The 13,356-nt window shown below is 44.5% G+C and overlaps 1 protein-coding gene across 4 annotated transcripts in view; it reads right to left on the bottom strand.

Annotated features, from left to right (window-relative positions):
• NTRK3 (neurotrophic receptor tyrosine kinase 3) overlaps positions 1-13,356 on the bottom strand; it is a 429,804-nt gene that overhangs the window by 239,462 nt on the left and 176,986 nt on the right. For all 4 annotated transcript variants that reach the window (XR_013390655.1, XM_077918932.1, XM_028705834.2 and 1 more), the window contains exons 8-11: positions 10,844-11,140; positions 4,559-4,582; positions 3,561-3,628; positions 681-783 (exon numbers count right to left, since the gene is read on the bottom strand). Coding sequence is in view for 3 of the 4 variants with exons in the window: in XM_077918932.1 (XP_077775058.1) it covers positions 681-783; positions 3,561-3,628; positions 4,559-4,582; positions 10,844-11,140 (492 nt within the window). In the remaining variant the exon portion in view is untranslated. The remainder of the gene's footprint in view (positions 1-680; positions 784-3,560; positions 3,629-4,558; positions 4,583-10,843; positions 11,141-13,356) is intronic.

The following is a 13,356-nucleotide window of genomic DNA, read 5'->3' as shown; positions in this document are numbered from 1 at the left end:
AGAATGATAGTACTGAGCAAGATGGACCAGTGGTACATGGGATAAGACAGGTTTCCTATGTTCCTATGTCTACTTAGGATTATCCATGGTCCAGCAACTTCACCCAACTCTGCCTGCAGCCTCAATAAGCATCAGAAGATCCAGTGGAAAAGAAATCAGCTTTGTGTAAATTAGGTACGGCCCCTCATCTTAGAGAAGGGACAAAGAGCCTGGGAGTCCAGTCCGCGATTCAACCTTGAACCCAGTGACATTCTTCATCATATTTACAATCAATCCTTCTTTCCTGCCCTATAGCTTTAGGCTTCAAGAAGAGAATTACTCAACGTTTCACTTTGTCAGTGGAACAAACACTGTTCGCTACCAAGCAATCTTAAAAGCTGAAGTCCACCAAAGACTATATTACAAACCAATTAATTAATAGCAGTGACCACCGCTGCACACAAGCCATTCATCTTTTTCTGGGGGCTCTGCTGGGGATCACAACACCATGAAATGAGAGATCCCCGATTTCGTGCTACTTAGCATTACAAATGCCTGTTTCCAAGACGCAATCACATTTCCAGTGTGAACTTACTTATAAACCAAGAACCAGCGTCAGAAAGTTGGAATGAATATAATTCTCCCCACCTTGTCCCATCCAAAACCCCTCCCAGTGGATGGAGGAAGAGATTGATCTGTACCTTTCATTCCGAACTTTGATCGCCGACCATACTTGTTGATCATAATAAAGAGGACCACCAGGAGGACACAGGCAAAGGCCGCAAGCCCAACAGCTATGGACACCTGTAAAGGACACCCTAGGCATTAGAGGCCACGTTGAATATTATTATTGAAACACTTAAAGCAATTTGCACTCAAATTTACAATCTAACATTGTGCCCATGTGTGCGCATTATTTAAAGCAATGAATGAATTTACAGAAAACAAAGAAGAGAGAGCAAAGAGGGGAAAGAGAAAGGAGATAAATAGAGTCATATCTCAGGGGTAGAACATCTGCTTTGCAAGCAGGAAGTCCTAAGTTCAACTCCCAGCATCTCTAGGAAAAGATGGGAGAGACACCTGTCTGAAATCTTGGACAGCCATTACCTGTCAGTACAGACAGTACTGCTGTAGATGTACCAACTCCCATGGAGATGGCAGATTTAGGACATCAGAAAATGTTTTATGTGGGGTTAATCATATACCCAGCTGGAGTGATGGGAATGTACAGTCATATGTGGTGGAATTGTCCGTTAGTTAATGAATTTTGGAAACAGATTGGTATAGAAATATCGGAAATTGTGGGTAGGAAGGTGGAAATATCTAAATTAATGGTTTTTATAAGCCTGAGTAGCACTGAGTTAAAAACAAAGGAGGAATGTAAATGGGTAAAATTGATGGTAACTGCAGCCAGACAGGTTATAGCGAGTAATTGGAAAAATGCAGAAGAGCTAGGGGTGAACCAATGGAGGAAAAAATTGAATAATATTATAATATTATAATAAAAATTGAATAATATTATAATTTCTGTTAAGATACAAAGAATGAAAGGGTTTATGGTCAGTGAGAAAGAGGATTGGTTTGAGAAGATATTGAATTATTTGGGTAGATTTGAACAATTAGGGGCAATTAAAATGTTAAAAGTTAAGTAAACCTTGTTGAGCAAGGAGTGTTAATGTATATAGAATTGTACATATGGTCGATTTGAATATGTTATTATTGATTATGTATACTCAATGTATCAGCCGCCTGGGGGGTTTCACTGTTAGGTTTTGGTTGTTGGTAAAAAATAAAGATAAATAAATAAATAAAAACATACTACCAAAAAAAAAATCATATACCCATCTAGCTCAGCATTGCTTCTGAACACCATTTGCTTGGGATCACAAGTGGAGAGGAAGATCACAGCTGCACTCTGGTCCTGTTTTTAGGTTTCCCATAGGGGTCTGGTTAGCCACTATGAGAGCTGGAACCCGCACTAAGGTGAGCCTTGTGTTCTTATGACAAGGAGCAAGGATTTGGATGCAAGTTCCGGTCAAACATCTACTTGGAGGGAGACCCAGTTTTCTGCCACATAATATGGGGAACGGCCCAGAAACAATATTCAAAGACAGTGACATGAAATACTCATCAAGGGCAGAAACAGCAACCACATCTCCATGAAAACACTGGAGGAGGGATGCTCAGATGAAGCCAGAGAAAAGGAGAGGGGGGGCGGAGATGAAGAGAGCAGCAGGATTGGCTCAAAAGAGAACGCTTTGTTGGAGGCAAGAGGAGGCAGCCGCTCCCTTCTGCACATATTGACAGAATATTTATTCCTGGCTTTTCAGTACACAGACAGCATTCTCTCTGGGGTTCTTCCTTCTGCATTAGGGAAAATATTCATTCTGCTTTGTGAAACTTGCTTTGCTTGTTTATATATAAAAACCGGCAACCGGCAACCATTTCCTTTAAAAAATGAATTACATATCACATAAAATAAAGAGAGGTTTTGTTCCTTGCAGACTAGTGCCTTACCCAGTCTTGGATTACCGTCATGCTTTTATTTATACATGTGCTGGTTGCTGTTGTGTATGTTTCTATGTGTTTGCTTTATCATATCTGCCTAGTTGTTTTCTGCATTTCTTTCTGACTGCAGTCAGCAAGATGGGAAGTCATGTTCATGTGTAAGGGCATAAGAAGAGCCTACTGAATCAGGGCATCTTGTCCAGCATCTTGTTCTCAAAGTGCCCATCCAGAGTCCTGTGGGAAATCCACAAGCAGGACCTGAGCACAAGAGCACTTGCCTCTCCTGTGGTTTCCAGCAACTTTCCAATGTGTGTTGAGGTGTGTGTTAGGAAGCTCTGCTGCAGAAATGGACCCTGCGCGCATACAAGCACACACACCCCTTTAGGATGACAGAAATAAAGGGTCAGCTTTAGCTTTCTTCATGACACACAATGGCAACTAATTTTTACTCAGAGTACACTACATACCCTCCAACATTTCTCCAATGAAAATAGGGATGGCCTATTCTGTAACAACAACAACAACAATTTCTTCCTCTTCTTCTTCTTCTTCTTCTTCTTCTTCTTCTTCTTCTTCTTCTTCTTCTTCCTCCTCCTCCTCCTCCTCCTCCTCCTCCTCCTCCCTAAAACAGCTCCTTCCTCAGTGCCAACCATTTCACACCTTATGAGCAGCCAGCTTTGATGCTGCTGCGGCCACCAGGAATTGCCCAGTTGGCACTGACCTGTGACAGGGCCTTTTCAGTGGTGGTTCCCCAGGTAATTTTAAAGTCTTCCTGTCTACCCAGGCATTTAGTGACTGAAGAGTACCTTTCGTTGGATGGGTAGATTTTTTTTAAAAAAAAACAACAACAGCCTGAAACTGTTTTTAGGATGTTTAAACTGTAGCTGTTTTTTTGTTTTTTTATTGCAATTGTTATTAGAATATTTTGATTGCTTTAGAATGCCTTTGCTTTGAAATTGTGTAATTGTTTTACTGTCCTGGGCTCCTTGGGGAGGAAGAGTGGGCTATAAATTTGATGAATAAACAAACAAACAAACAAACAAAAAAACCACTTTCCCTACCACACAACTTACCCCAAACGTGTCTTCCTCTGGCTTATGTGTCACAGTGATAAGAGGAGTAGGACTGGGACTGTACTCAACTGAAGCCAAAAGAGAAAAGAATAAATGTTTGTTTATTTAGTTAGTTTTGCATTTCACGAAATACTGCAAGCACAACAAACAAGGCTATATATATTTCCCATTAAAAAACAACAACAGAAAACCATAAGTTGTTATTTCAAAAGCTGTTATTTCAAAACACTTAAAACCATTTTAAAGCAAAAAGCAAAAATACAACCCCCCCCCAAAAAAAAATCAACCCAAAACAGTTAACCTCAGAAGACTCTACCATAACAGCCTAAGACCTACAGTATGGGGGGAGGGATGTAGTCACCTTCCAGTGAAAGGAAAGTGGAGAGCAGGAGGCAGCCAAGTCTCCCACAATCTGGGAGCAGCCACCGAGAAGGCCCTGTTTCACGTCCTCACCAAATGTGCCTGTGGACCACCAGTGGGACCGAGAGAAAAGCCTCCCCAGAAGATCTGAAAAGATCATATTGGGAGATATGATCCTTCAGATACCCTGGACGTATGAGGCTTGGTCACAACCAGTACTCTGAATTGTGCCCACCAGCACAACATATGTGAGGGAAAGCATTCAGTTTGCACTCCCCAGGTTAACACACCTGATGCCATCATTGCTGGTTTTTAGGAGCTGGGCTAAGACATCCCTAAGGCTTTTGGTTGTGAGTTTGGTATAGTGTCTGGCCTACTTTGCATGTTGCTTTTGTGTTACTGTGGTTATGTAGGATTAATCCTTTCTATGTTAACGGTGGGATGAACACTTCTAGGAATTCTGATAGTATTACACTTTTTCTATGTATTTGGTTTTTAACTGACTGCCAAGTTGTTCAGTCTTTTATAGATTTAGAAGTCATTTTGCGACATATTTGTGGAAAGCGATGAAAAATGGAATAAACTGTAGCAGCAGTAACAATAATAATTGTTAGTTCAATCAATGAGAAGAGACTTACATGTGACAATGCCATCTGATATGCCTGCAAATGAAAAGAGACAGAAGAAGGAAGTGGCACAGTTAATGGCACTATCAAAGGACAATACCATTCATATTACTATTCATTTTTTTAAAATCATTTTAATTTTCCGAACAACACATGCAACATGTAAAACATCAGAGAAAGGGAAGTGGTGAGAATACAGATCATGTTTGTGTTATCAAGCACACACTGCAATGGGTTAATTCCACCTAACTCCCTGCCCCCTTTTAGGTTATTCCACTTTCTAAGGTAGTCTGTTCCACCACTGAACAACTCTTACCATCAGAAAGTTCTTCCTAATGTTTAGTGGGAATCTCCTCTGTTGTAGTTTGGAGCAGGTGAAAACAAGCTTGCTCTGTCTTCCATGTGACAGCCCTTCAAATATCTGAAGATGGCTATCGTATCACGTTTCAGTCTACTCTTCTCCAGGCTAAACACACCCAGTTTCCTCAACTGTTCCTCATAAGGCTTGGTTTCTAAACCCTTTATCATCTTGGTCACCCTCTTCTGCATGCATTCCAGCTTGTCAATATCCTTCTAAAAATGTGGTGCCCCAAACTGGACACAATAGTCCAGGTGGGGTCTGACCAAGACAGAATGGAGCAGTACTATTACTCCCATAAATCTGCACACCATTTTTCTGTTGGCGCAGATCACAATCTACATTCATATCCCACCTTTCATCTAAGGAGCTCAAAGCAGCAGGAAGTGAGCCTGAGACCTTTTGTGCTCCACTGAGCTATGGCACTTCCCCATCTTCCAGGTGAGCTGGACAACTCTGTCCCAACCCTGCCAAGTGGCTGAAGTCTTTGCTGGCCATGCAGCCAAGGTGGTACCCCTAAAGGAAACCATCAAGGACTTCCAGCAGATCCTTACAGGAGAACATGACCACCTCCTAGAACAGGCTTTCTACATTGTGAGGCCTATTGATAGAAGACATCTGAAGGCAGCCATGTATGGTGAATGTTTTTTAAAAATGTTTAATGTTTTATTATGTTTTTATAGATGTTGGAAGCCACCCAGAGTGCCTGGGGCAACCCAGTCAGATGGGTGGGGTGCAAGTAACATGATCTTGGTGCTAACACGATCCAGCCAGACACACCACCCTTTCATAAGCCCTTGACTTGTGAGAATCAGCATCTTCAAATAAATATTTCCTCTAACAGCTGGTCAGAGTCCTTGGTATATATACTCTTTTTAACACCTCCAGGTGACATTCAACTTACACAGGTACAGGAAAGAACATCACCTTTTCATTTATCCACTCGTGACGCAAACTACACACACACACACACACACACACACACACACACACACACACACCACCCTGATACGAAGAGGACTTGACAAGGCTTTGAAGACAGAGGATGCCCAGAATAATTTAGCAGTGCTATCTGTTAAAAGTGGCATCTGGAACGCAATGCAAAGAATAGGACAGTACAACCCCCAGGGAGGGTTGCAAGTGGAGCTCACAGTGAACTGAAAGCTCTGTTGACAAAGAGGGATTTGGTTATGCTGAGACACCATCCGCCACATCAGCACTTCCTGACCTCAATGTAGGTCACAACAAAAGTTTGTCTGCGGGGAATGGTTTTCATGTTTGCTTGTTTATTGGTTTGGGGTGTATTTTGTGTTTTTCGGGGAGCGGAATCTCAACTTGATTTTGGAACCCAGGTCAGCAACTCCCCATGCCTGGAGTGGGGTGTGTGTGGAGAAGAGCGCTGGTCCTGTGCTGCGAATGGAATGGGATGAATACAGAGTTGTAACTTGCCCTTCAGGCACATCATCAGAGGGGCTTACAATAAAATAGTTTGGACACCACAAAACAAATAACCCATTAAACCAAAAACTGAGCTCAAAAGAGCAGAATCTATGAGCCAGAATAAAAGAGGCTATCAAGAGTTTAAAAACTTTGGAGGAAAGTCAGTGGCAGAAAGATATCAAGATGCTGGCAGAGCGTTCCATAGCAAGGGGACCACTGCTGAAAAGAAATTGAAAGGGTGAGGGAACCAAGGGAAGAGTCTCTGGTGATGCTGGGGATTAAATCAGGGATCTTCTGTATGCAAAGCAGATACCCTTCCAGTGAGCTAAGGCCCTTCATCTTATTGCTATGTGTATAACATGTTCATACTAAAGAAATAGAAATGTATGTCATCCACAACGCTGCTCAATAAGTTTTATTAAATACAGCCGAATTGCCAGTATAGAAGAAGGATCTGAAGCCACCATTTAGCATTAGCTTATCCTCATTGCACAATAGGATGACACCTTAAGCTCTGATCTGCAAGAGGCTTACCTGTGTGTGAAATACTGCCTAATCCCCTGAGAAAATGTATGACGCTACATGCTAGCTAAATTAAGCATCTCTTTTCATCTACCAACGAGTGGAACACACAGGGTTTGATTTGAGGAACCCTAATCGTATTGTGCTCAGAACACGCTGTAGGTTAACAGCAATTCCATTTCAAAGTGGGATGAATCCTGAGGAGGGAGGGATCGTGAAGACTTTTTAAAATGTGGATCCACTTGCTACAAAACTGTGACTGTTTCCTAATTGCAGAAGACCTACCTGGAACCCTGAATACTGCATTGCACCAGGTCTGACCGTTAGCTCTGCTAACCCAGACTAGTGGTAGAACATCTGCCTTGATGTCAGGGTCAACCCCTGATGTTACTGGGTTTACTTGGGAAGGACCTACTCCAGGCAGAGGCAAACTCAGCCCTCCAGATGCTTTGGGACTACAACTCCCATCAACCCTAGCTAACAGGGCCAGTGGTCAGGGATGATGGGAGTTGTAGTCCCAAAACATCTGGAGGGCCAAGTTTGCCTATGCCTGACCTACTCCCTGAAATCCTGGAGAACTGAAGCTGGTTAGTATAGGCCAGGAGTAGGGAATCACTGAAACATCAGCCAAATTTGGCCCATCAAGCCTCACCTAAACCACATCCACCTGTTCCATGACTGATTTCATATGTGAGATCAGGTGTAGGGCAGGTTCTGATGTGACTACAAAGGAACAATTGGGATCTTAAAGTAAGCTCCTCACTGTTCCTTCATGGGAGCAAGACATGCTCTTCCTGTCCATCACTTGATAGGCAGTGAGGCGGACACCTTATTCAAATAGCAGTAATAGTTTACTTTGAAGCCACTGCCAAACAGAGCTTTTTCCCTCTGTTTTCCCCAGAGGTTTCAATGGAAACTACTTGGTGCTACTGGAGCAGCAAAACCTCTTGGGCTGAGGTTTCCAAGCACCCAACAAGCAGCTGGCTGTCAGGTGTCTGTGAAGCTCTGGACAACCAACTTGGACAGGCAGGTGGAACAACCCACCTGTTGATCCATGGCATTTGTTTATTGGCATGTGGGTTGTCTCACCCTCTTGTCAACACTGGTCCAAGGTGGTGGAGCCAGCTAAGGATCTGGCCAGCTGGGGCAAAAAGGTTCAGTGCGCACAATACTGAGGTGGATGGACCAATGGTTTGGTCCAGTACATATGGTTCCTTCCTCTCTTCCCAGTATGCTATACTGTGACTGGCAGTAGGGCTTTCCCGTCACTTGATACCTGAGAGCCCTTTAATCAGAGAAGCTGTGGGTGGAATTTAGAACTTCAATATGTGCTACACAGCCCAGAGCCTATTTAGGCCTATTTCATATGGCAGGGTGGGGGTGAGAGAAGCAAGTGAGCTGGGGAGAGTGTTCCTGGACTGAGCCACATTAGACTACAGATAAGGCAGGTGGGGAACCTGTGGCTCTCTGGATGTTGTTGGACTAACATCACCCATAATCCTCAACCATTGATGACATGGCTTGGGGCTGATGAGAGTTGGAGTCCAGCAACATTTGGAGGACTTCAGCATACCCTCCAACATTTCTCTGATGAAAATAGGGTTATTCTATACTACTACTACTACTACTACTACTACTACTACTACTACTACTGCTACTATTATTATTATATTTAAACCCCACTCATCTGACTGGGTTGCCCCAGCTACTCTGGGTGGCTTCCAACATATAAAACACACACACACACACACACACACAAAAATAAAACTAGTGCTTTTTTCTGGGGGGATGCAGGGGTACGCATACCCCAAAACATTTTGTGGATCTTTGTACTTTTCTCCATTTACTGTATTTCTTTCTTCCGATTTGAACTATAAAATGGTGATTTTCTTGAGTCAAAATGAGAGTACCCCTAAACATTTTTTTATAGAAAAAAAAGCACTGAATAAAACATTAGACATTTTAAACCTTCCCTATACAGGGCTGCCTTCAGATGTCTTCTAAAGGTTGTATAGTTGCTGTATTTACTCAAATGTAATGCACACCTTTTTTGGCCAAATTACATCACGAAAATTAGGGTGTGCATTAGATTTGATGGCGCATTTACATTCGCCAGCAAATACTTTTTCGGTTTCAAGGTTTTGAAAATTGAGGTCCGCATTAGATTCAATAGTGCATTAGATTGGCATAAATACGGTACTTATCTCCTTGGCTCAGGGGGTCTCATAATTCCATACCCTACAATATTTCTCCAATGAAAATAGGGACATCCTAAGGAAAAGTGGGACATTCTGGGATCAAATCAGAAACTGGGACAGCAGTCCATGGCAAATAGGAACACTTGTAGTGTCTGCTTCAGGTTCCCTACCCCTGAAATAGATAATTGCATAACTGAAAACAGGATTGCATCACTGCCACCCTTGGCTCCTTTTTCAGGAGGAAGAGCGGGGTAGAAATTCAATAAATAAATGATAAAGTTTCCCCATTATATACATATTTAAAGAAGCCTCTCTGCACACATAGAACTAACATGTTGTGCTAGGGGTGGGGGGAGTTCTTGCATAACTTGTCCCCTGGTGAGATAATTTTGCACAAACCAGGAGTTGTTTTCTATAGTCTCAACCTTCCTACCCCCAGCCAGTGGCGCGAGCCCATAAATGGTCTTAGAACCTCATTTGCTGCTTGTGTGAACTAGTCCTTTGCCAGAAAGCTTATCAGCCTCCAAGTCCCAAATATAATTTCACTGCTCCAGTCTAAGACGGCTGGGACCTCAACAGATAGCTTGTTCTCCAAGGGAAGGATTCCACTTTTAATGGGCTATATCTCATCTGCAGTGAGGGCTTCATGTATAGCGAGGTATAAATAATAAATTAGAATACCATTGGTATCGCACTCTCTAAATATAGCAAAATGTCCTATTTTGCTGTGGGAGACAGGGCTGTGGGAGACAGCAAAGGGCGCTCCTCTTTCTCAAGCAGCATTCCAGACGGCAGCAAGCATGCCTATGCCTGCGAAATCTAATTCTACAGGGGCCTGCTTAAGCCAAAATTGGAAGGCACTGCAAGGGCCCTGTTGCTCTTTCTCCTAGATTGCAGGAATGTAAAATTGCTTGTTGTGTCCTCTTGTGGAGAGGGGGGAAGAGTGAGAGGGAAAGATACAGGCCATATTCACCCCACACATTTAAAGCACTCTGACACCACATTAACAGACCCTCCCAAGTGTCTCTATTTTCCGGGGACAGTCCTGCATTTACAGAAGCTGTCCCTGTTTCTGATTTGATTCTGGAATGTCCCACTTTTCCTTAGGACAACTCTGTTTTCAACAGAAAAATGTTGGAAGGTATGGAGATATGTGATCCCCCACAAGCCAAGAAGTAACAATACAACCTTCAGAAGACATCTGAAGGCAGACCTTTATAGGGAAGCTTTTAAATGTTTTTATATATGTTGGAAGCTGCCCAGAGTGGCTAGGGCAACCCAGTAAGATGGATGGGATAATAATAATAATAATAATAATAATAATAATAATAATAATAATAATAATAATAGGGTGTCCCTAGTTTCACCGGAAAAATGTTGGAGGGTATGTATTACACAGCCCAGGCTTCCCCCAAAGAATCCTGGGAGTTACAGTTTGTTAAGGATGGTGAGAGTTGTATGGAGAGTCCTATTCAGCTACAAGGCCCAGAGTTCCCAGTGAAAAGGAATTGATTCTTGAATGACTCTGGACTAGATTCAGGCCAGCTCAGGTGTTTCCCAGTCAGCCTGGGTCAGAGCTAATCTGGGGCCCCAAATCTTGGGTCTAGATTAAGGGTGGGGGGAGGCTTTTCACAGCCTCAGTTCAGCCACAGATCTCATCAGAGTTGGTAATTTTGGAGCCCTCTGAGGTTCTTCTAGTCTGTGAGTTTCTCCTCAGGGACAGAAAAGAAGAGGGATGGGGGAGAGGAGCTGGAAGATTGCAAGCTGTCAGTCTCTCACTTGGAAAGGGTTTCTCCAGGAAGTGCCCTCTGACTGTCTGGTTGGCCGTTCCCAGGTAGTTGGTGGCGACGATGGTGTAGTTGCCATTGTTGTAGTGTGTCGGGTGGTTGAAGAGCAAGCAGCCATCGGACACTTCCCCCTCCTGGAAGAACTCCATGCGGATGAACTCTGTCTCCCTGAGAATCTGGCCGTTGTAGAGCCAATGGATTTGGGGCGGAGGGTTCCCGTGCACCGAAAACTCAATGCAGTGCTCCATGTGGCGGATGGGCTCCAATAAGCTGATCACCCGGGGAGGATCTGAGCAAGGGAAGACAAAAGGCAACATGAAAACGGCAGACTACAAAGGACAGCACGGTCTCAGCAGCCTCGGCTTTCTGGAAAACTTGGAAGGAGGGAAGCTGGACCTAACTTGCAATAGGTTTTTGAGGGTGCAAGGTAAAATATAAAGGGGAATCTCTCTCTCCTCTTTTTTCTTTGGTGTGGTGAGGGACAGCCGTCCTTGAACTCTGCCCCCACCTGCAAAATGCAGTCACTACTTTCACAACCTGCAAGGAAAGCTCTGGGATGGCTCAGTTGGTAGAGCAGGAGACTCATAATCTCAGGATGAGTGTTTTGAGCCCCACATTGGGCAAAATATTCCTGCATTTATTCCATAGAGAGAGCCAGTGTGGTGTAGTGGTTAAGAGCAGTAGACTCGTAATCTGGTGAACCGGGTTCGACAGTAAGAGCTGTTCGACAGTGGAATTTGCTGCCAAGGAGTGTGGTGGAGTCTCCGTCTTTGGAGGTCTTTAAGCAGAGGCTTGACAACCATATGTCAGGAGTGCTCTGATGGTGTTTCCTGCTTGGCAGGGGGTTGGACTCGATGGCCCTTGTGGTCTCTTCCAACTCTATGATTCTATGATTCTATGATTCTCTGCTCCTCCACATGCAGCTTCTGAGTGACCTTGGGCTAGTCATACTTCTCTGAAATCTCTCAGCCCCACTCACCTCACAGAGTGTTTGTTGTGGGGGAGGAAGGGAAAGGAGACTGTGACTGCTTTGAGACTCCTTCGGGTAGTGATAAAGCAGGATATCAAATCCAAGTTGGACTTGACGACCCTCGTGGCCCCTTCCATCTCTACAATTCTAAGATGCCTCTTATTTAAGACAGGAGTGGGGAAGCAGTGACCTTCCAGATGTTGTTAGACCAGAATGGGTGGGGAACCTCTGCCTGGCCTTCAGAACTCTTCCCAGGCCACCCCTCTCACTAGCCCTGCTTCTTATCCTGTCTTTGTCTGTCTAGAAGGAGTCTGATAATGCTTCCTCTGGATAAAGAGGATTTTTGACTGTTTGTAGAAAACTAGCCTTCTGTACCAAAGATAAAACTGACATTCGTTGCTTCATCCACTTTTGGCCTCTGGAAGGTAGCTCAGAAGAGAATGTGCCCATTGACCTGAGAAAGGTTCCCCATCCCTGGACCAGAACCCCCCTTGACCCCTGGTCATGCTAACTAGGACTGATAGGTGTTGCAGCATGACAGCACCTAGAGGATTGCAGGTTCCCTATCCTGCAGAATCTACAGTCCAGCTTGGCTGGGCAGCGGAGGTTGGCAGGATTGGTTGGTGTAGCTGGTAGGCAGGGTTGGTAGGGCAGTATTTGTTGACAGGGTTCCTCACTTCCCATTCCAACTTAAAGGCATTCTTGTGGATGCAGGAAAGCAGCAGCAGGGCACCTGTGGCCTCCCAGGGGTTGTTGGACTCCAACTCCCACCAGTCTCTGGCAGCCTGGCCAACAGTCATGGGTTATAGCAGTTCTAGTCTAGTGACATCCATGCCTCACCATGGAAGTAGAATTTTAATGCAGGTTATGGGTATCCTGTACAACCAATACACAACAAGGTATTGGTGCAACATTCAGGTTCACAAATATCTCCACTCTCTTTCTTCATTGGAGTACCCAACACTTGTCACTGCACACATTTGGAGATGGAATACAAGGGGGGAAGAGGTTAGATAAGGACAAGTGAGATTCTGAGTGGGAAAACGGCTGCATCTAAAAGCATTCTACGGATGGCCCCTGTGCAGAGTGGTGAGAAATGTTTGACTGACAGCGTAGCTAGCTGCTTGGGCACCCAGGGTGGTGCAAATGCCCTGCACCTGGAGGCAGGGCAAGCCGCCCATGGGGTAGGGCAAGCTGGGGCAGAGCATGCCGCTTGGAACCTCCATGGAGTCCACAAGCCCCATGTTGCCGTTTCGGGCAGCGTGGAGCCTGCAGGTACCTGAGCCACCACGTTTCTCCCCAGGAGAGATGTGTGTCCCAGGCACGCTGCAGGCCAGGCCCCGGGGTCACCCCTTTCAGAGATGACACCCAGGCCATACCGCACCCACCGCACACCCCTTCTCACGCCACCGACTGACAGATCATATTTACATCCTACCTTTTTCTCCAAGGTGCTCAAAGTGGCGTACATGGTTCTCCCCTTTCTCATTTAATTCCCACAACCACCCTGTGTGGTAGGTTAAACCGAGAAGTTG

This window comes from Podarcis muralis, chromosome 14, assembly GCF_964188315.1.
Source record: "Podarcis muralis chromosome 14, rPodMur119.hap1.1, whole genome shotgun sequence".
NCBI lineage: Eukaryota > Metazoa > Chordata > Lepidosauria > Squamata > Lacertidae > Podarcis > Podarcis muralis.
This window is presented reverse-complemented; position numbering and strand designations above follow the sequence as displayed.